Raw genomic sequence first — 22,888 nt, 5'->3', positions numbered from 1 at the left:
ATACTGGCATTTTCCAAATCACGTAGCAGGGAAGGTTTTGCTGGCTTTTGGGCAAAACAGTTTGCTGTGTTGTGGGACCTAACCTCTCTCACCTTCAAAGGCTGATGACAGCTTGCTTGTTCTTCCAAAGGGCCTTGCTGCACTCCTGGCAGCAGTGTTGGGAGATGACGGAGGATGACGTGTGATCCTTAGGAACTAGCAAAGCACTGAGCTCTTCTCCTTCCTAGCCTTCAAAGCAAAGGTCCCTTTGATCTAAAACTGCACTTCTGCTGAAACTTGATGGCAGCTTGTTGAAGAGTAAATGGAATATCAGTTCAATAGGATGTGCTGCTCTGGTTTTCTGGTTCTGTACACAGAAGGAGTGGTCTGTTGCTCAGTGTTCTCCAGTACCTCAGTCTCTGCTACTTGGGTTGTGCAGTGGGTTTTCTGCTCACTAAATAGATGTCGTAGCAACATTCAGCTTCTGGTTACCCGATTTTGAGATGGCTTGTTTTGAGTCAGGCTGCCTTTAAAGAGTACATAGTCCTCTGGGGAGTCACAGCTTGGGCTGAATCACAGGCTGTCTCCAGCGTTACTCTGGATGCTGTGCTCAGAATTGCTGTGTGTTAGGTGCTTACCTGACTTAGATCTTGTCACGCTGCTCTTATCCCTTCTGACAAAGTACAAGACTCGATGCAGTTTTGTGCACAGTATTTTATCTACCCTAAACTGCTCTGTCCGCCCCCACACTGAATCTCAGTATCAGTGGGAAGGAGTTCTAGGAAAGCAGTTGTTGTGTTTACTGTCCTGTTTTTGTTTTCAAAGAACTGTCATATTAACTAATCCACCTGAGACAGGAATAATACACACTTAATTTGACAAACAGAGGAGTGAAGGCACACTCTGCCTCTGAAAGCTGTAGGTGGTTGAATTAGAGCATGGAAGAGAGATAGATGTCCTTGCCCGGCTGATCTGGGCTACCTTGTTAATGAGAACCTCTCTGTGGAAATAGGCATCTTTTGTTTCTTACAAGTACCTTTGCTTCTCCTGCACCAAGTCCTGGTCCTGTCTGAATATGTGACAGAGCAGGTTGCTATAGGAACTGCTGGGCTGCCTTCAGGAGAGGATGAGCTACAGGAGATGGGCATCTTGCAGACTTTACCTTTATAGTTAATTTTACTGGTCACAAAAGATGGAAGGGAAATGCTGGAATATTAAATCTTGGAGTCCTTTATGCTGCTTTTCTCCCCTCCATTTCCCCCACAGGGTCTCTTCTTTGATGATTCATACGGCTTTTATCCCGGACAAGTCCTCATCGGGCCATCTAAAGTGTTCTCCAGTGTGCAGTGGCTCTCAGGTGTGAAGCCTGTTCTGAGCACAAAGAGCAAGTTCAGAGTGGTGGTGGAGGAGGTAAGGACTGACACCCTGACACATGGCCACCTTCTGCCAAGCACAGTCCCAGGCTGGCTGTTTGGAGCAGAGTCAGCTTGCCATGGTAACCTCCCAAGAGCAAATGTGCTGTGGCTGTGGTGACGTATTTCTCATTGGGCACTGGCAGGACTTTTGAGCATCCTAGCAAGAGTCCCTGCTGGAACCCTGTAAAGTGATCACGTGTCAGTACACTCAGAGGGCAGTACTGCTGATCATTATGGGTAGTAGGAGCACATCTTCTATTGAAACTTAATGCTGCATGCTGTCCAAAAAGGGAGAAATATTGCTGACTCTTGGGTTAAAGAAGGAGCAGCTCCAAATCCATTACCATATTTCTATGTGACATTGGACTGCTGATCTATATGTACCATAACTTCCTTCCCAAGCCACTTGTCTTTCCTTGAAGCTAAAAGCTGTAGAATCTCTGCATTGTCAGGAGTCAGGCTGTGGGGACACTGGAGTTGTCCTGGATGTGGTGAAACTGCACTTGCCCATATTAAATGATAAAAGCAGGTTTGCTGCTTTCCTCTGTGTAAACTTTCAGATCTGAGACACTGGTCTGGGAAAGTCTCTGAAAAGTTAAATTGCCTTTTCTGTCATTGCATTGTAGGTACAGGTGGTAGAACTAAAGGTTACTTGGATCACTAAAAGCTTTTGTCCTGGAGGTACTGACAGTGTGAGCCCTCCTCCCTCGATAATCAGCCAGGACAAGCTGTCCAGGTGAGATCCCTTGAAAACCCCTTCTCACTCCCAGCACCCAGGCCCTGCACAGGCTGTGGGTGACAGGCCTACCAAGTGAAGAGACACAATGCTGCCGTTTCCAGTGGGTTTTTTTTCCGTGTTGCATACCTGCATATGCCAGAGCTTCAAAAATGCAAGATAACAATTTCTGAATTAGTTTAGCAGACACTTGAGTTACCAGGACGAGGGCAAGCATCCCACTAATGCTAAGTTCCCTCCAGCTGACAGGTGCATAGAATGGTGTTGGGCAGCAGCTTCCTTCTTCCCTTGTCCTTTCACTCCTGCTTGGAGCAGGCTGCATCTCCGTGCGGGGCTGGGGTGGGGCTCAGGGGTGCCGCTGCAGCCAAGGCTGGTACTGAGGCAGTAACTGGTGCCCTCTGCAGGCTGCAGCTGCCAGAATGGGCTGGGAAAGCTCAAAAGACAAGTCAGATGAGCAACAGCACTGTCAGCGTGGGTCCTGGCTGGGGCTCATGTGCTGGAGGGGAGTGGCTTTCAAATGACAGCAAAAAAAACCCCAAATATCTCTTGGCGGCTCTCTGGGGGGAGAGGGGGAGCTCCAGGGAGAGGAGTGACTTACGTCCCATCCAAACCCTTTGTATCCCCACCCAGTCCCTGGTGAGATTCCTGCTTCTCCTTTAGAATTGTGTGCCTGGAAATTATTTAGTGTGGTGTTGTGCCACCCCTGAAGCAGCACTGTTGGTGTGAGGCCATGCCAGCCTTGTGAAGGCCATGGGCACTGCTGGGTTCTGTTACTGTTCTGTGCTCATGGCTTTCCTGTTCTGCCAGGGTAAAGCGTCTGGGGTGCTTTGACCATGCCCAAAGGCAGCTTGGAGAAAGGTGCCTCTACGTGTTCCCAGACAAAGTGGAACCTGCAAAAATCACCTGTGAATGTCCTGAGAGGAACTGTGTCCTGGGTGAAGGGTCAGTTGCCAAAAAGGTGAGTTGAGGGGTTGAGGGAGCTATCGACTGCTCTAAGCATTTCTGGTCACTGTGGCTTTTAAAGCAGAGATCTTCCTGGTAGTCATGTGGTCTGAAATGTGACTCCTGAAGTGGTTGTGAAGAGTAATGGCTTGTTGTTGCCAGCAGAGGAGTCACCTTGTGGAGCAGTCTGACTGCACTGGGTGAAGCAGGCAGCTAACACCTTGAGAGAGCATGAACAGGGCCTCAACACAGAGGTGTCACCTTGCAGGGGTCAAGTGTGCTCTGACAGCTGGGACTTAAAAATATGTTGTTTTCCTTAGCATTCTCATGGAGCTGAAATGTTCAGTTAAATCCTTGGCTATGGTGAAACAAGGAAATTGTTTTTGCTTCCTAGGCCAAGTGAGTCATGCTATGGTCTGTACCTGCTGGCTGTGGAGCCATGGTGTTCCTAGAATAACAGGATGTCATCAGTGTGTAGATGGTGACCTCCCTGCATGGCTGTGCCTGTTACACAGATTAACTTGTGCAGCTTCTTGTGACCTCCCATAACAAAACAGTTCAAAACATGCTTAAAATAAGCTGAAGGAGCAAAGCTCACTTTCTGTGGGCTAGTGCACTGCTGCTCCTGAGCAGAGCAGTGTGAGATGCTGGTTTGCAGAGTGCTCTGGTGCAGGTGAAATTTGCAGAGCCCCATGGGTGCACAAAGCTGAGCATTCCCCAGGTTGGCTGGCAGCCTGCTGAGTGTTCAGGCCCAGCTCTGACCCACGTCTGCTCTCTCCAGGTGAGGCGGCTGCTGAAGAAACAGATCGTGAAGATCATGTCGTGCTCTCCGGAGTCTCAGAGCACCAGTGAAGCCCCTGACAAAGAGTCTGCTGCAGCTGCTGACCAAAAATCAGAAGAGCTTAAGCCTGATTCCAAGTGTGAGCTGGATGACTCTTCCAACAGTGCACCAAGTCCTGGGGAGAGAAAGGAGGAGCAGCCTGAAGAAACAGGGAAGGAGAAAGGGGGAGCAGCAGTGCGGCAGCAGCAGCCTCCCTTTCTCCTGAAGGATGAGGGGCTGCCTGACTACCGGCTTCAGTCCATGGAGCAGGATGCTGATGATGAGGCAGCTGATGACACCGATGACACCAGTTCTGTCACCTCTTCTGCTAGCTCCACTGCCTCATCCCAGAGTGGCAGCGGCACCTGCCGCAAGAAGAGCATTCCTCTTTCCATCAAAAACTTGAAGAGGAAGCACAAGAAGAAGAAGACCAAGGTTTCACGAGAGTTTAAGCCGGGAGACAGGTGAGCTGCATTTCCACACCCACGTGCAATTGCCAAAATCTCCCTTGCCCAAGTGCTCAGATGTGAAGCACCACCTGAACTCGGGTGCAGGATGATGGTGAGTTTGGGCACCACCTGATAGTAACTGCCAGTGATTATCTTGTGATGACTGTGCAGTGGCCTGTGTGGAATCAGCTTGGTCTGAGTCCAGCTTCTGGTGAAACTGGGGCCACGTGACGTGACACTGATGCTATTCTGTTTTAGCTGTGCCTCAGGGCATCGACAGCATATCTGTGCTGTGCTAGACTCTGTGTGCAGGGAAAGAGGTGAATAAAGATCACACAGCTTAAACATGACACTAATTGGTTACCTTATTGGCAGCTGCTGCAGAGAGGCTGAGGACAGACCACGGAGTGGACAGCTTATCCTAGAGAGCTGTCTCCAGAGCAGCACAGAGCTCTGGGCTGGCAGGTGGTAGTGCTGCCATGGTCTCTGTTATCCTCACCCTGCTCTGCAGAGATGTGCAATTTTTGCCAGCGGTATACTTCTTAATATTAGAGTTTTTTAATGAACAAATTGCACTCACTTCTTGAGAGCCTTGGAGGAATTAATTTCAGTAGCTTGGGGAAGGGAGCACTGTGTGTATCTGCCCATTTCTAGATAAAACTGGATCTCAGCAGCTTTTGCTTTTAATTTAGGAGTGTTTAAACTGTTTTCATGGGATGCAAGGATGTCTGACAAGTGGTCTGCCTTGTCTGTTGGCTTCCCTGGGCTGCTTAGTTGTGTACAGATCCTGCATCAACTGGCGCAAGAGAACATGTGAGAATTCTCCTAGGAAAGTGACATTATCAGTATTCAAGGGATCCAGCAGTTTGAGAATGTCATGAACTTCATTCGCGTTTTGTGTAGGTATTTAGCTTTGCCTGTATGCAAGGGGAGTGGTTCCTGTAGTCCTTGTGAGTTCTGAAGAAATTAGATTTGAAGGTCACAGTGCCCAGCAGAGCAGTATCCAAGTGAGAAAAAATGGGAGTGTGTGATAGAGTTCCTGGGAACGGATCCTGGGTTCACTCCTCAAGTCTCACTCCCCCACTGAATGTCTCTGTTTTACTGAAGGTTTTGCTAAAGAGAGCTTAGCTAGAGCACCTGGTGGCTCCCTGCACCATACAGGCAGTGGGGAGAAATCCCTGTGGCAGCCCCAAGAAATTCTGGTGCTGGATCTGGGCAGCTCAGTACAAGGAGATGCAGAGACAAACATGAGACAGAGAGTAGGAAATAGAGGCTTTTCCAGCACAGACTGAGAGCCCCCAGCTGATGCTGTGAAGGGTGCCTGTGGCAGCTGGGCACGGCTCAGTGTGAGGGGCCAGTGCTGTTGAATATTTCTCTGAGGTGCTGAGGCCATCAGAGATGTTCTACCAGGCACTGCTGAGAAATGCCGAGCGCTTGGGCTGCCTGCATTTGGTCACCACATGTGATGTGTCAGCTCGTGGGCAGCTCTGGCTGCAGGGGCCAGCTCAGCATGTGGCTTTGCCATCAGTGAGTGACCTGCTGCAGCTCTGTGCAGCACACAGACCGCTGGATATCTTTTACTGAGGGTATACGGGGATTTTTATTAACATCAAGTCTTGATTTTTGTTTGAAGCCACATACACTGCTGCAGACAAGACTGCTTCATTTCCTTACTCAGCCTTTCCACTCCCATCCTCAGCTGCATGTCCTGTGTCCCCCAGAAACCATCTTGTTGCATGTCACACACACACTTGGCCTGTTACAGACCCTTCTCTAATAATTTCTGCTGTTGACTGCTGGCCCTACTAAAAACTTCATCTTAAAAGTATTTCTCTGACATTTGTCAAAAGAAGGCTGGGGGCAAACAGCTGTATTTGCCTATTGTATCTTCAGATTTGATTCTGAAATGAGCATAAATCCAGCACTTGTGTAAAGGGAAGATTTAAAGTCATGGGATTTGGTTTGTTCTGTGCTGTAAGAGAGACTAAATTAGTGGAGGGCTCATTAGAACAGTGTCCAGCTAGTCTGTCCCTCCTGCCCCAAGCACTTTGCCTCCTCAAGCATCCCTGTCAAGCCCCATAGCAGAGAACCAGCATGTGGTACACTGTGGCATGTTTGGGTTTAATCTCTGAGCTGCAGAGACACATGTGTATGTTTGAACCACTGGGAAGGACACTTTTCTCTTTTAAACAAAATCCTTTTTGCTTTGCCCACATTCAGTGTGTTGCCTCTTTTCTTTTTGTTTTGTTTTATTCTCTCTGGAAGGGCTGTGATGATTTATCTTTCCAGTCATGTGTTCTTCTAGTTTCAAAGACTCCTCAGAGCTGTCAGGCTGGAAGGTGCTCCAGTGGAGATGATCTCAAGTTTCAGACTATTTGAAGCTCCTGTGATGCTGCTGTCAGGGGCAGAAAGTGGGTGCTGGTAGATGCTAATTTGCCTCTGTAGGAATAGAAGTGAGCTCAGCAGGAGCTCCCTGGAAAGTCAGTCCTCCTTCAGCAGTGTAACATCTGCGGCAATTGAGAACCCATCAAAACAAAGCCTGCTGTGTAGCTGCGTCCGTGGGCTCTACGTGGGGTTTCCTGACTTGCTTCCCAGCCTGCCGATCCACGTACCTTAGTGTTGCTGAGGTCCATCTTGATCCCTGATGTTCCCTTTGGTAACTCAGTGCCTTTCTGTGCTGCCAGGGTTGCTGTGGAAGTGGTGACCACGATGACTTCAGCTGATGTGATGTGGCAGGATGGCACCGTGGAGACAAACATCCGCTCCAATGAGCTGATCCCTGTCCATCATCTGGACAACAACGAGTTCTGCCCCGGCGATTTTGTGGTGGACAAAAGAGGTATTGGGCATCAAAACAATGCTCTTAATTGCAAAGTATTGTTCAGTCTGGATCCCCTAATGTGCTCTGTAGCTGTTAGTGCTCAGTTGAGGTGGGCACCTGACAGGGACAGCAGTGATTCAGCTGACTTGGCAGGAATGGCAGCAGAGAACCATTATTTACATACCAAAGTTGAACTATGATGACAGGAAGGATGGGGAAGGAATAAATGACAAAGAGCCAAACTAGAATTTTCAGTATTTCTGCAGAGCAAGGGTTGCCCACCTTGAAAGGGTCAACAGCTCTGAGCTCTGTCACAGAATGAGGGGAGAAACAAACAGCTCACCTTGGGCTGCTTTCTCTGGATGGCTGATCTGTCATGACCCTTACATTTTTTTCATGGGGAGTTTTGGGATCCAGAGACATCTTCTTGAATCACTTCTCTTCCCCAAACCAATTGGTGATGCTAGTGAGGGCCGTGGGACAAGTTCAAGGAGAGTGTAACAGCTTCTGGATATGAAATATTGATGCCACCATCTGGCTCTCAGCTCCTTTTCTAGCAGGGGTAGACCTTCAGCATTGGGGAGCAGAAGACAGGCTGGGAAGCAGGAAAGCTGGCTTAGCATAAATAGAGACTGGTTTATGTGGCCATTTCTGATGAGTAATAGTCTGACTGGTCTGGGTTACACACAGTCTGTGGAAACTAAAGTTACCCGTCAGCTCCAGCTCTACCATTCTAGTTTGGCAACAATTTTCACTGTGTAGGAAGAACTGTTTTTCCTCATGTCATTCACAAATGGAAGGCTTCAGCCATGAGAACCCAGGAGCTTGACAGCCTGAGTCACTGAGCAAAGTCTGTGCTCCTTTGCCTGATTTGTCTGTTTTCTTCCCTGCCATTGTGACCAAAAGCTCAGAGCTCCCAGGATCCTGGGTTATATGGAGTGGTGCAGTCCGGGGACCACATCGGCCGTACCTGTGTAGTGAAGTGGTTCAAGCTGAAACCCAGTGGAGATGATGTGGAGGTAAGTGCAGGAGCCAGTGCCTGCTGCAACCAGCTAAGAGAAAGCAGCCACAAAATAACACAAGCTTCACAGATAAACACAGATAAGCCTGGGAATCAGCTCTGCATTAATTGTGTGTCCTTGAGGAAGGGAACAGTGCTCATGGGCCTGGGAGACTTAGCTAGAGGTGATGTCGCTTCCTATTTGTTGATGTCTGTGAGGTAGCAAAGACCAGGCAGAAAATTTACATCCCATAGTATCATCAGGTTCTGGTATGGATGAAGAGTTTTGCTAAAGTTTTCACAGACAATTAATTTCTTGAGTTAATTATAAGAATTTTTCTGCCCCATGTCTTTGCGTGGTTCACAGAAAGAGGATTATCTATTGCATGTTGTTGTGCTTGCCTCTGCCCATAGTACTATTCCCCACAGTCACCCTAATGCCTTTTCCTTGGGATTTGTAGGAGTACTGTACTTTCCACAGTCTTGATAGACTGCAGTCTAGTTGGAGATGAGAGGGGGACTCCACACTGCTTTGCCTTAGGCTGCCAGACCACACCGTCGTAACTGAGCAGGGCCCTTTACATGCAGAAGCAGAGCATGGCCTGGGGTTGTTCCCCACTTATTTCTCAAAATTTGTGAGCTCCTAACTCTCCAGGAGAAATCAAAGGAAAGGTGTTTCCCATTAAATGACAAGTTTTTTGTCATATTTCCTGTTGCCTTGGATCATTTCAAAAGTAAACTCTTAACCCTGTGGGCCCCAGTGAGCTGCTTTGAGAAATCTGGGTGTTCAGAAGGGAATAAAACACTGTGGTTGCACATCTCCTTATCATGGTGATGTGGACCCTGAGGTGAGGGTGAGCAGATGAGACAGAATATCTGCTTCCCTTCATTGTTGTGCCTTGAGTGACATGCTGCTGGATGAGGTGACAATAAGGGACATTAGCAGCCTCTTGCAGGCTGTGGGAGCAGCTGAAAGAGGGACAAAATAAAACGCAAAGTGCTGTGAAGTGCCGAAGGTGTGTTCTGGGGGTCAGTGCAGCCTCCTGGGGCTGACGTGTTGCGCTGTGTCTCGGTGCAGCTGATCGGGGAGGAGGAGGATGTGAGCGTGTACGACATCGCCGATCACCCGGACTTTCGCTTCCGCACCACCGACATCGTCATCCGCATCGGCAACTCCGACGGAGCCACGGCCAAGGAGGACGAGGTGGGTCCTGGGCACAGTGACGTGACCACATTGCCACCAAGTATTGGTGGAGACACGTGGGAAAGTTGATAGGAAGGCTTTCGGCCACACATGGGCGTCCTAAACTCCCTAGCTTCCTGATTTTTGTATTGGTGTCCCCTGCTGTCATGAGTAACACATCAGATCTCTGTCTGGTGGAGATGTAACCTTGAAATCCTTTGACCTTGATGACAGTCTGCAGCAGAGCATGAGTGAAGCTGAGACAAGAACTGAACATATGCCTGAGGGCTTTTCATAAAACTCTTGCTTAGGATTTCAGAGTAAGTTGTAATAAAAGGATATTCTGTGGGCTCCTGAGCAACTGTGAAGGTGGATTTGTCATGAAACCGGTTTCACTTGGCAACAGAAGGCTGGGGTTCTGGTTTTCATCTGAGCTATGTACATGTTAATTTTGTTGAGCTGATTAATCTCCTTGGGGTAAGACGGAAGAATTTATATTGTAGAGGAAACACCCCTGGAAGGACCTCCAGCTTTTGAGCCTGCTGCCCTAAAAAATTGTTAAAAGGTGTAGTGTGGCTCTTACAGCACGAAACACATCCCAGCCTGCTCAGCTGACCTAAATAACTGGCTGCAGGGCAAGGTGCTCCTTGCTGCACACCCTGCACAGCATGGCTTGTCTGTTCATGCCTGTGCTCTCTGGGGAGCCCCTGGTGCTGGGTGTTGGGGGGGGCTGAGGGCACCCCACTAGAGGGCACCCCCAATCCACGTAGGGCCTGCCCCTTGCTGGCACTGAAAGGCCACTGGTCCTGTCAGAGATCAGGATCTCCTGCCAGACCAGCCCTCCTGCTGCTTGTGGAGGGGAGTTCTCCCCACCTCCGTGGCAGAGTTGTGTGGTTTCTGTACGTAGGATGCAGGTGTTGCTCTAGGTGGTTCTCCAGCTGGGGAATGTGTTTCTCAAATCCTTCCTGCTCTGCACTGAAGTGCCTGGGCAAGAAAAGGAACTGACAAACCACTCTTGTCTCCACAGCCTTCGGTTGGACAGGTGGCTCGTGTGGATGTCAGCAGTAAGGTGGAAGTGGTGTGGGCTGACAATTCCAAGACTATCATTCTGCCACAGGTGAGGTCCTGTTCCAGCTCCAATATCCCTGTAACTCTTAGCTGAGTGGCAAGACTTGGATTTAAAGTCTGTGTGTAGAGAGATTCACTGGGTAAGGGGCTCTTGCTCTGTTGATTGGTACAGTTCCATGTGATAGGGTGGCTTCCCAGTTCCGTTAGCAGAGGAAAATCCTTCTTTTGTCAGGAGGTCTGGGCAACTGGTTGGTCATTACTGCTCTCAAATCTAGTGATTAGGAGAGCCTGGGCAGGCTCTTTTTGCCTTCACAAGTGCACTGCATGGTCCCAGCTCTGCCCACAGCCCTGCTCCTGGCCTCCAGCACCCGGTGCTTTGCAGAGCTCAGGGATCGTCGGTTCTGACTGGAGCCCGGGTTAGTGCGTTGCCCAACCAGGACACCACCGAAAGACGATTGCATGTTCTGTCTCTCTTGTGAAATGGCACCACAGTGGGGTTTTTGGCTGAAGAAACTCCTTCAGAAGCTGGGCCAGAGCCACAAATTGTCGCCTTAGCTAACCTAGGGATCAGACTCAAATCTTATCCCAGGGCAGGGAGGGAAAGGGTTTGAGTGCAAGCTGAAAAATACAGATACAGCCACACTGCTAATCCACTGCCCCCCGCTGATTTGTCTTGGGTTCTTTTAAGGCTTTTGTTGTACTGTCTTGTACTCATACTTGCTACTCCCCATACAGTTTCATCCCGTCTTCTCTCCTCGTTGCCTGGAATGAAGGCAGACAGCCTAAAGATACAAGACAACCTGCATCTGTAGAATCCCATTCTGTCACTGGCAGAGCAACCACTGCCTCCACTGCAGAGATGCCTTAGCGAGTACAAAGTACTTGAGCAAGATTCCTTTTTAAACCAAGCAGCTCTGCATTAATTACAGTAGAATAGTCAATGCCTGCACTATGGCAGTGGACTGGGGCGTACAAAGCAGGCTGCTGTCTCCCTTCCCCCTGTTGTCACATGTGCTTGGATCACAGGCACAATCAGAGGTCTGATGCGTGCTCCACAAAGGGCTGTTCTCACACTGCGGTGCCAGGGCTCTGCAGCAGCTCCTGCTGTGTCACGCCAGTCCCTTCGATTCTGCTCATCTGCGTAATTATGGGAGTTGGGGAAATGTCAGGAGCATGAATTATCAGTTGGTAAAACCATGATTTATCAATGCCTGCCCATGTGCCCAGAGACGAGCTGTCTGGGTGCTTTTTCACAGCTCTAAAAATAAAGATGGCATAACTGGCTAATTAACTTTCCAACTCAGATTTGGATTAGCTTTGAGGGCAGTGAGTTTTGATGGCTTTTCCTGCCTGCAGTCACTTGTGTTGAACCCAGCTAACCTCTGCTGGCTGCTTGTCTCTGGGTGGCACAGGACTGGCTCAACAGTGCTGGTTCAGTTGAAGGCTTTGACAAGATGACTGAGGGTCCATGTGCTTTAGCCTCTGGGGTCATATCTTGTAAGATTAGGAGGATTCTTGGGCTGTCACTCAAGTGTCAGAAGCTTGTGGATGAAATGCTCCCATCTTGACTGCAAACACAGCCCTGTAAAGGTGTTCTTGCTCCCCTGGTTCTGTGTTGGTGCTTATAGCTGGAGGAGGTCTGGAAACCTCTGCAGAGAGATCTCCTGAGACGAAGCATGTGCAAAAGCAGGTTGTAGGAGGTGAGGCTGGATGGAGTGGGGATGTGTTCAGCTTCCAGTAGTGAGAGGGAACAGAACATTTTATGTAAGAGCTTATTCAGCAACTTGGGTGAGGCTGCATTGTCCCAGCTGAATTTTAAGCAGTAGCCACATACAACAGCTAAAGCAGCCTAGCAAGGCTCTGTCGGCAAGCATTGTGTGCCACAGGAGAGGAAAGCTGCTATGGGAATGTGTTGCTGGTTCCAGCATTGTCTCTGTGGAAGGACGGAGTGTGGAGGCAGCCAAACCAGGGCTCTGTGCCAACACAGTTGCTGGTGCAGAAGCAGAAATACCAACTCCTCACATGATACCAAATACCTTCTGAGCTCTGTGTTCTGAAACCCTGGGGCATCCTGGTAGCTGTGGGGCAGCTGCCTGCTCTCCAGGGCTGGATCCCAGACACTGGGAGGACTGCAGCCCACCTAGAACTTGCCCTAGTTTTACCCTCAAGGCCATAGTTGGAAAAGTGGACGATGGAGCTGTGTGGTTTCATAATCTGTGCCAGTATAGATGGAATGGGTTGAAACAGCCCAGCCAATCCCAGATGGAAACTCCTTTTTCATGACTTGCTTTTAAAAACAACTCAAACTGTGCTTCAGCCTAAGTCTCGTGTAACTCTGCTCTCCTTTAGCACTTGTACAATATTGAATCAGAAATCGAGGAGTCTGACTACGATTCTGTCGACGGCAGCACCAGTGGGGCATCCTCGGAGTGGGAGGATGAAAGTGACAGCTGGGAGACAGATAATGGCCTCATGGAAGATGACCATCCAAAAATTGAGGACTTTGAGCCTGAGGAACCAGCAGCAGAGGAGGTGAAAAAAGTAGAAGAACAAGTCCAGGGAGCTGTGGCTATGGCGGTTGCAGATCTTGCTACAGACAAAGCTGGCAAGGATGGAGCCCCAAAGAGCTTCCGGGAACTAAAGGAGGCCATCAAGATCTTGGAAAGCCTGAAAAATATGACTGTGGAGCAGCTGCTGACTGGCTCTCCCACCTCCCCAACTGTGGAACTGGAAAAACCCACTCGGGAAAAGAAGTTTTTGGATGATATTAAAAAGCTGCAGGAAAATCTAAAGAAAACCTTGGATAATGTGGCTATTGCTGAGGAGGAAAAGATGGAAGCCATGGTAGAAACGGAGAAGAAGGAAGAAAAAGCAGAGGCACAGACACCAGTGAGGTCAGAGTGGCCCAGTGAGACACCAGTGCTCTGCCAGCAGAGTGGAGGCAAGCCTGGAGTCACCTTCACCAGTGCCAAGGGAGAAGTGTTCTCTGTGTTGGAATATGCTCCAGGTGAGTGTGGGATACTCAGTCCTTCACTGCTGTCCCGCAGTGTTCTTTATCCAAAACCTTTGCCTCAGACCTTTTGGATTCTGTCTCCTCTCTTCTTAGTCATTTTCACAGCTTATTAACTGGAGAGAAGGAATTAAGCCAACTTCTGTAGCACAGTGTGTTCTGGGACCTAAGCATGGCTTTTAGATAGCATCTCTAGGCACTCCTGCACCTTCCCAAGCCTCAGAAGTGTGCTTCCCTCTTTCCCAGGGTGGTAACTAATGTCAGAGGGCTGCAGACATTTTCTTGCAAGTTGCGGGATTTGTTCAGGCTTTTTTTTAGGGCTGAGTTGGTTGAGAAGCAGAGCAGGAACAGCTGGTGTTCTTGTGCTGGGTGTCCTTGGTGAATGAGTGTCCTTATTCACTGGCACCAATGTTAATGGCCAGAAATAAAAAAGAGCATCTGGCTATGTGGAACATGGGTGACAGTGGAGCCCAAGGTGCTCAGAATCCAGCCAAGCCACACCTGGGAGGGAAGGGTGGCCAAACTGTTGTGAAGCTGCAGATGTGGGCAAGGGAAAATGGGGAGCTGTGCTTAGGTTTGGCAGAGAAAAGGCCATTGCTCTGTGGGGTTGTCGCAGCTGTGGGACAAGGCTCCTCGCTGGGCCGCAGGGACAGTGTTGTGTGGGACCAGGTTGTGGTTGCTGTACTGTGTGGGAAATAATCTCTCCTGCCTCCTGGCTCAGCCCCAAAGCTGGTTAACTCCTCTTTTCCACATGATGCATATTACACATGGGTAGATTTGCCTTCACGAGGAGCCTGTGGCAGTTTCCAAAGGCAGGCTGTTAATCCCATTCTCTTCCTTGCCCCACAGATTCCCATGCCTTCAAGAAAATGGAGTTCCAGCCCCCAGAAGCCAAGAAGTTCTTTAGCACTGTGCGGAAAGAGATGGCTCTGCTGGCCACCTCCCTGCCTGATGGCATCATGGTGAAAACCTTTGAGGATCGAATGGCAAGTGCCTGCTGTCAAATGCCTCTGTGGTAGTGCTGGGCTCAGCATCCTGATCCCTGTCTTTGGAATTCCCTGCTTAGCCCTAATCCTTTGCATTAGAGCTGCAGGGATGTGTGCAGCATGTGAAACGGGGTTGTAATTACCCAAAATGGCTGCTTTTGCATTCCCCGAGTCAGGGTGGCAGACAGGGAGCTGCTGATTGCAGGGAGCCTGTTCCTGGTGCTGAGTGGGAAGACAGGCGGGCAGCCAGAGAGGGGCTGTGTCAGCAGGGAGCAAATTTGGGATTTTTGGCCATCCTTGAAGCCCTTCTTCAGATGCAAAGGTTCACTCTGCTCTCAGGGTGCAGCTTCTGGCAGGGGAAGGTGCCCTGAGATGCATTGCTTGAGCTGACACTTGGAAGGGCCGAGTCAATCACATCCCCACTCTCCCTCCGTGTAAATACAGCCCTGCCAGGGTAAGAGGGTATTTCCCAGTGCCTGACCTCCTGCCTCTTCCCATAGGATCTCTTCTCAGCACTTATCAAAGGGCCCACACGCACACCCTACGAGGATGGCCTCTTCCTCTTCGACATCCAGCTCCCCAACATCTACCCCGCTGTCCCGCCTCTCTTCCGCTACCTCTCCCAGTGCAGTGGGAGACTGAATCCCAACCTGTACGACAATGGCAAAGTGTGTGTCAGCCTCCTGGGGACCTGGATAGGCAAGGTAATGCCATCATTCGCCTGTGCCTGGGGAGCAGGGGTTGTGCTGGGCTGCTTTTGGAACAAGTCACTTCCTACCAGACTTGGCTGACATCTGCTCTTGGGTGGTGCTTGAGCTGGGATGGCTTGGGCTTTGGGCTCTGTTTTAGGTGTCTGGAGCAGATAACTGGTGTAGTTTGGCTTTTTCTGGGTCTGTATTTGGCTCAACTGTCTTTCCTCAATGAGAAGTCTGTGGTCAGAGCAGCCATAGCAGAGGTGCCAACACCAGCATGGGGTGTGTCCCATGGGTTAGGCTGTGGACAAACCATATAGCATGGTACAAAGTCCAGCTGGAGACTTGGAACAAGCAGAGCCAGAGAAATAGGTTTTGAGCAGGACAGGGCAGCTGGGGAGGGGTTGGAATTGCTGGCTGGTGTGTAAGGTGACACCGTTCCAGACAGAGCTGGCCTGAGGGGGTGTGGTGCTGGAAAAAAATAACGGAGAGATGCATTGTTGAGATGGGACAGCAGCACATCACGTGCTTGGGGAGTCAGTTCCTTGTTCCTGCCCTGAGCCACAGGATGTCAGCAACAGGAATGCAGGGGCCTCACTTCATCTGACAGGAGTCACAGAGCAAACAGATGGTGCTTTAGCCCTTTAATATATTTGTGTGTGCATTTCAGGGGACAGAAAGGTGGACCAGTAAATCCAGTCTCCTTCAAGTACTCATCTCCATCCAAGGTAAATGGTCCTGCCAAGCCTGTGGGGCAGGAAAAGGCAGGGGGAGGAAGGGATGTTGGCTTATGGGGGGCACACAAATGGGATCTGCCACCCCAGTTGGGTTAAAGCTGCCTTTTGCTCTCACCTTGCTGGACAAAGCAGTGTCCTTATCTCTCTGCTTGAGCAGTGGAAGCAGGTGCCAGCTTTTCTCATGCCCAGAGTTCTGGCTACATCCCAGGGCTCTGACACAATGCTTTCCCTTCTCACTGCAGCAGCCAAGCACAGAGTTGTCTGCTTGTTACTCTGAGCTGACAAAAGTGAACCACTGTGTCCTCAGCCAGTTACCAAAGTTAGTTGAAGTTGCTAAACTGGGCCTCGTTTGCAGGACTTTTTTATCCCCACTGAGTCACCCGCCCATCCTACATGGAGCATGTTTTGCACATGATGCTGGTGTTTATGCTCCTACCAAAGTAGAGAATAATCAGGGGTGTGCCTAGACGAGCCCCAGGGCTTCCTGCCATGGGGCTTTGCTCTGTGCTATCCAGTTTGGGAGCAGACAGACTGAATCACATAACTTCCTTGTGGACAACTTTCTGTGCAGGGAGCCCAGGCATGTGATGAGAAACCTTTGACACAGAGCAAGGGTTCCTGCTGACTGGAGGCAACTCCTGCTCCTCTGAACTCCCACAGTCCACCTGTATCCTCCTGTGGGGGAAGGACACCATAATAAAAGCCTTTTCTCGTTTACAAAGCCAAGGATCCAAATTTAGAAAGTGAAATACTAAATGTTTTACTGGAGCAACTTGGTGTTAGGGGGAAATCTCTCCTGCTGCCTGGGTTTTGAGAGACTCATGACCTACCCAGCTCTAATGCAGCTTGTGGCAGGCTGCCAGCAGCCTGGCAGTGCTGGTGCTGTTGCTACATACCTGTAATTTCATTAGACCAGAAGAAGCAAAGAGAAATCTTGGTAAAGGTGACTTGTCACAGTCTTCTGTGTCTCAGAACTGCACTGTCTGATGGGACTCTGCTGGATAGGGTAGAACCTGGCCAGCTCAAAGCCTGCAGCTGCAGTCTGGCCTTTGTTCTGATTAAGAGGAGGAGGAAAATAAAAGCTTTGGTTGTGTTTGTGGGGTTTTTTTGCAGGAGGGAAGTGAAAGGAGCTATGGAACCTTTCCCTTCCTGCCCTTTTGACCTCCTCTGTTGTTGTGTGCCCTCTGCATTGTGCTGGCAGAGGGCTGTTCTTGCTAGCCAAGGAATGTGGATGCCACTCCCTGTAGAATCTGAGGTCCCCACCTCATCACACTCTGCTCCCCTTGCAACACCAGTCCTTTGCATCCTGCAGGTTCTGGGTGTTCAGCCTGGCCTGTACTTGACCCTTGATCTTGACTCCCTTGGCAGGAGCGGACTGGCAGGAGATGGTGATTCCTGGTGTTCCTCCCTTAACTTAACCCCTCGCTCTCTGTTCTCCTGGCAGGTCTCATCCTGGTGAACGAGCCCTACTACAACGAGGCGGGCTTCGACAGCGACCGGGGGCTGCAGGAGGGCTACGAGAACAGCCGCTGCTACAACGAGATGACGCTGATCCGCGTGGTGCAGTCCATGATGCAGCTGCTGCGCCGGCCCGTGGAGGTCTTCGAGCACGAGATCCGGGAGCATTTCCGCTGCAACGGCTGGCGCCTGGTGTCCCGCATCGAGTCCTGGCTGGAGACCAACGAGCTGGTGGAGCGCAGCCACGAACAGGCCAACGGGGCGGATTCTGCCTCCCTCCTGTGCGCCGGCGGCAGCCTGGCCGAGAGCCCCGGGGACACGGCGGGGGCGCTGGCAGAGTGCAGCTCGGAGCAGGGGGCGGCTGCCGAACTGTCCGACTCGGCGCTGGACGGGAAGGAGGAGCTGGACGAGTCGGAGTTCCCGACCACAACGCCCAACGCCGGCGACCTCCAACAGTACTCAGACTCGGAGAGCACAGGCCAAGCCAGGGGGGACCTGGCCAGAGACCGAACGGACGAGGGGAAGGCTGCCCAGGACTCTGCCTCGCAGCCCAGTGTGAAACCAAAGAAAAGGAGAAAGAGCTACAGGAGTTTCCTGCCGGAGAAGAGCGGTTATCCCGATATTGGGTTTCCCCTCTTCCCTTTGTCCAAGGGGTTCATTAAAAGCATCCGCGGTGTCTTGCAGCAGTACCGGGCTGCCTTAGCAGGGGCCAACATCCCAGAGTGGACAGAGGACAAATAAAACCATCAGGTTAGGGACAGGCAGGTGCAGGGGAGAAGGGAAAGCAGCAGAAAGTAAATTGGCAAATGCTGTTACCAACCAACTGGCTTCTCCTTCCAGCTTTTCTTCCTCAGCTTGGTTTGTTCCAAAGAAGGTGGTAGGCCTGATTGCTCCTCTGAGGAAAGGTTGTTTAAGCATGAGTAACTCTTTGCCCCCAACCCCTCTTCCTTCCCCCTGTCCCATGTACGTGCTCTTCTTGCAAGTTTGACCCTGCAATGGTAAGATTTGAAACCTGCACAGAAGCAGTCTTGCAGCCACGTTCCCTCTGCACTTTCATCTTGGGGCACCTTTCCACACAAGGACTCTTCCCACCCAGCGCTACACCCAGCAGTTTGTTCTGGTGGGGTTCCAGCCAGGAGAAGGGATTGCTGTAGTTTCTGGAAATGAAGGGCAATGCCCTCCCAGTCTTTTAATTTTTCTTGGCGTTTCCATGGGTTCTATGAAGTCTACCCCAGCTTATCTGTACTTAGACATTGGATTGTGTTTGCATTGGAGTTGTCTACACCATACGGAGTTGCTCTAGTCTTAGTTGTTCACCCATAGCTACGAGGTTCTTCCAGTCGGGATTGGTAGGCAGGGCCAGAGCTCTGCCCTGGCACTTGTGCTGCCCTGAGAGTGCTGCAGACTTCCCATCCAGTTCTGCAACTTCCACATCGGTCTCCTGGAGGCAAGTTTAGCCATCCCCCCACTTCTTTTTCTCCAGAGTGAGGCAAACTTCCCTTTCCCCACCATGCATGCCTGTCTTCTAGAAATACATGGGATTTGGGGTTCTGCCCTCGTTACTTGCTTAGGTACCGTGTCTTTTGTTCCCAGCCATCCTGGCTGTCACACAGCACTACACCCACCCTGGATCCTGGCCTCACCAGGACAGGCAGCAGCGAGTGATCCTGGGGCCTGTTGTAGATCTGGATGAACCTGGCGTGGCTGCTGCTCCCTCATCCAGCTGCACAGGGGTGTTCTGAGGCCGGGGTCACCGCGGGGAAGCCGTGTCATGGCGAGGCCCTGTTGTGGCAGCAACAGCCCGTGCTGGTTCCTGTGCTGTTACAGCAGCGCTGCTTTGGGCTGTTATCAGCTCCTGCCCTTGCCAGCCGTTTCCCATGGTGGCTTGGCTGTGGCCAGCAGCACTGTGAGCACAGCACATCCCATCCCTGATCCCAACCACGGCACTGCCAGGCACTCTGGGAAACACCTGGCGAGGGCAGCCTGTGTTTCACAGCCTGAGCTGGCCACTGTGAGCACTTTGAAGCAGTGACTTGCCAGAGTCCCCTGGTCAAGTGCCTGTCCTGAGGCCTCTGGTCCTGTCTGCAAACACCTTCACTCGGAGCTGGGTGGTCACGCTCCAGCCCTGCTGCCTTTGCCTGGTGCTCAGGCATTGAAGAGGCTCCCACATAGCATCCACGGGGAGTACAGCCTGTCAGGGAGAGTCCTTCCAGCTGCACAGGGAGACAGTGGTGCCAGGCTTCCCGGGGAGGAGTCAGGCTGAGCACATGGTTCTGCCAGAGGTAAGGATGGAGCCAAAGCTCTCCTTTGCTTTTGCTCTTGCTCAGCATGGCTGTGGTTAGAAGCGGAGAACAGCTGGAGAATCCCAGGATGTTGGTGTGGTGCTTTTTGCTCCCCGAGACACCAAGGGCTGCACCCACCAGCCCAAATCCACCCCCCCACCCCAGCTCCCTGTGCTTTCCTGCTGCTCCTGTGATGCTCCTGAGCCAGAGGCTGGTTGCACAAAGCCCTTCTCGTGGCCCCATCCACCATCGGGACTTTGGAAGACACATCCTCCTCCCGGTGCTCCCGAGGATGCAGGGCTTGGCTGTGATGGAGACCTGAGCTGCAGAGCTCCCCAGACACCGCTCTGTGGGTGGATCATCTGTGCAGCAGCTCCGGCCCTGCTTCAGGAGCCCTCCCTGCCTGGCAGGTGGGAAGTCTGGCAGATCCTGCTTTGGGATGCAGAGAGGTGCTGGGAGCTGCGGGCGGGGCAGGGCGAGCTGGAGCTGTACCCATGGCCACGTCCGGGAGTGAATGGATCCCTTTGAGCAGAGCGAGGGAGGGCTGGGGGCAAGCGGGGCCAGGGGCTGAGGCCGCTGCTCCCAGGGCAGAGGAAGAACAGGCAGAGAGTCTGATAGCAGGCAAAACCAGGTTCGTGATCCAGACACTGACATCCTCTGTCCCCAGAGCCGGGCTGTGAGAGCCCCTAGACCCACAGGAGCAGGGACAAGGGGGAGGGAGAAACCCTCTGGGGGTGGAGGAGCTGTAAGGGTTCCCCTTTTCCCCTCCTTTACTCTGCAGCTCTCATCTCACAGGGCAGGGGTCGGGCAGGCACCACGTCTTCCCCTTCACTCAAAAAGTCTCTGATCCTAGACAAGAGCTTTTGCACAGGCTGGGCTCTCTCCGAGGAGGTGTATGTTGGCCTTCTGGAAGGGGACGCTGCTCCCCCCAGCACCACTCGCTCTCTGCAGCTGTCCCAAACCCAAGCGTGCACAGAGGTTTACAAATTTTCTAAAGCTTTTGATAATGTGAAGCTCCTGGGTGATGAGGTTGGTGGTGAGCACACTGCAGCTATGTAATTTTTTGTGTATGTATGTAATATTTAAGGGTAACAAAATTTAAAAGGCTAAAACCTTAAAAAAAAAAAATTTAAAAACACACAAAAAAAGCCAAAGCATGATGCATATTGTTAGCCTTAAAACTGGCTACACGACTGTGTGATGTACAAATGAGAGCAGACTGTAACTGTTTTAAGTGCTGGGGATGGGGAAGAAGCATTACAAAATCAGTTTGTAGCCTTGATTCTGTACAGTATTTAATGAATAAAAAAACAAACCTGACTATTGAGGCCATGCTTAGAGGTGTGTTGTTCACGTGCAGATGTGGATGCTTGGTTGCTTATGATATATGTATAAAGTGCTGTGTGACCATTAAAACTTTTTTTACCTGCAGATTTTTTTTGTTTGGCTAACCAAGGTGTAATAAAGGAGGGAAGATGACTTGCCATTAAATTTTGCCTCTGTGAGTAGTTCTGTGAGTTGTCTTTTTCTTTCCCCCACCCACCCCCTGCCACGCTTCTGGCACTTGCCCCTCTCTGGGGCATCCCCGCGCCAGCCTCGGGGCTGGATGGGGTCCCACTGGCTGAATCGTGGCTGGTGAGCCCAGAGGGGTCCAGGCAGGTCTGGCAGGGAGGGGCTGCCTCTGTGGCTCCCTATAAACGGTTCCCCAAGCCCCTGATTTACAGAGGGCATCTGTCAGGCTGGGAGGTTTTGTTTCCTGTGGTCCTTGCTGGCGCCTGGGGCCCATGGGTGGCTCAGTGTGTGCCCCAGCACGGCTGCTGGCGGCCCCGGTGCTCATGGCCAGACTCGGGGCAAAAAAAAAAACCCCTTTTGCAGCCCCCCAGCCTGGTAGGCCCCTGGGAGCTGTGCCCTGCCCCTCACCTCAGCACCCAGGTAAGTGTGGGATGGATGGGGTTGGACACAGCCGTGTCCGAGCCGCCGGGGGCCGAGGGCATCCCGCACCTGCCGGGTGCTGCTGGAAGCTGGAGCCCTCCCTGCTGTGGAGTCGGGAGTCCTGGCTCTTGTTTTGTCCCTCTGGAAGCCCTCCCTGGCCCCCTCAGCCTGCAGGAGCAGCTCGAGGGGCACCACAGGGGCAGTGTCTCGGTTGTTCACAGCACCCTCTGCCCCCTCCCTGGGTCCCGGGAGCTGTGCGGGAGCAGCAGCCCGGGAAGAGCCCTTCGCTGCCGTCCAACAGGTTTTGGAAGCAGATGGGTGATGGCAGAGCTGTGCAGCGAAACCGGGGAAAGGGAGGGCAAGGGCGATCCCGGCCAACCTGCTGCTGAGAGCCGCACGGCCCTCCCGGGAGGAGCCTGCAGGGAGCTTTTCAGGCGCTGTGAGCCCGAGCGGCTCCGCTCTGCTGATCCGTGTCCCCTGACAGAGACGGCGAGAGCTCTGAGCGCATCCCCTGCCATGGGCTCTCCCTCCAGCAGCTCAACAGGGTTAGAGAGTTATTGCTCAGCCTGTTTTTACACCTGGCCCGATGCCACGGGGAAAATAACTTTATTTCGGGAGGTGGTTCCCAGCTGCTGCCTGCCCTGCTGGCTCAGGAACAGGGCTCCTCTCCATGAGCAAGTGAGGCCATGGGGGGAGGACAATCGTGCTCTTCTTTCCCGGATCTGCCATCCTAATTGCATACTTTGCAGTTGAATAAATGCAAACAGCCACCACTGTTTACTCTTCTGCTTTGTACTTGAGCGCTGAAAATGAGGTTTAATTACTGCAATTTTATGCCAAAGAGGCTGAGTAATCCCCCCCCCCAGGCAAGCCCCAGGGCAGGGACCTGTAGCAGGGCTCCAGCTGGCCCCGGGCAGCCCGAGAAAAGGGATGCAAGAGCCCCCCAAAGGGCCCCTGCTGCCGGCAGAAAGCCAAACCCCTCAGCTCCAACGACCCCCTCCTTGAACCTCTTCCATGAGCCCTTCCCTGCTGTCGCTCAGATGCACCGAACTTTCCCCAGGATGTCCCCAAGTGTCACCGCAGGGCTGAGCTCCCTGGATACGATCAGCCTCAGCGGGAGGCTGAGCAGGGAGGCATCGCTGCACCCCAAAAACGGGGGTGGGTGGTGGCAGCAATGCTCCATGTCCTGCGTCCTCAGCATCTCCCCTGGGAGCATCTGAGGGCCCCTCGTTCCGTGCTGCTCCTGGCCCCAGGACGTCCGGGAGCAAAGGACTGCGGTGCTGACCTAAACCTGTCCTCCTGTCCATGTAGCCAGGCCATGGGTGAGCCCTGCCCCTGCCAGCAGCCGTGAGCTCGGATTCAAAACCCAGGGAGGATT

General features: G+C 51.8%; 1 protein-coding gene across 2 annotated transcripts in view; it reads left to right on the top strand.

Moving 5' to 3' along the window:
* UBE2O (ubiquitin conjugating enzyme E2 O) overlaps window positions 1-21,086 on the top strand; it is a 62,384-nt gene extending 41,298 nt beyond the window's left edge. For both annotated transcript variants that reach the window (XM_032128785.1, XM_032128787.1), the window contains exons 6-18: window positions 1,246-1,389; window positions 2,021-2,130; window positions 2,938-3,088; window positions 3,854-4,356; window positions 7,026-7,180; window positions 8,069-8,181; window positions 9,241-9,366; window positions 10,373-10,462; window positions 12,763-13,420; window positions 14,273-14,409; window positions 14,910-15,113; window positions 15,772-15,829; window positions 17,283-21,086. In XM_032128785.1, coding sequence (XP_031984676.1) covers window positions 1,246-1,389; window positions 2,021-2,130; window positions 2,938-3,088; window positions 3,854-4,356; window positions 7,026-7,180; window positions 8,069-8,181; window positions 9,241-9,366; window positions 10,373-10,462; window positions 12,763-13,420; window positions 14,273-14,409; window positions 14,910-15,113; window positions 15,772-15,829; window positions 17,283-18,037 — 3,204 coding nt within the window. In that variant the 3' untranslated portion in view covers window positions 18,038-21,086. The remainder of the gene's footprint in view (window positions 1-1,245; window positions 1,390-2,020; window positions 2,131-2,937; window positions 3,089-3,853; window positions 4,357-7,025; window positions 7,181-8,068; window positions 8,182-9,240; window positions 9,367-10,372; window positions 10,463-12,762; window positions 13,421-14,272; window positions 14,410-14,909; window positions 15,114-15,771; window positions 15,830-17,282) is intronic.
* Window positions 21,087-22,888: the final 1,802 nt, after the last annotated feature.

This window comes from Corvus moneduloides, chromosome 19 (assembly GCF_009650955.1).
Source record: "Corvus moneduloides isolate bCorMon1 chromosome 19, bCorMon1.pri, whole genome shotgun sequence".
Lineage (NCBI taxonomy): Eukaryota > Metazoa > Chordata > Aves > Passeriformes > Corvidae > Corvus > Corvus moneduloides.
This window is presented reverse-complemented; position numbering and strand designations above follow the sequence as displayed.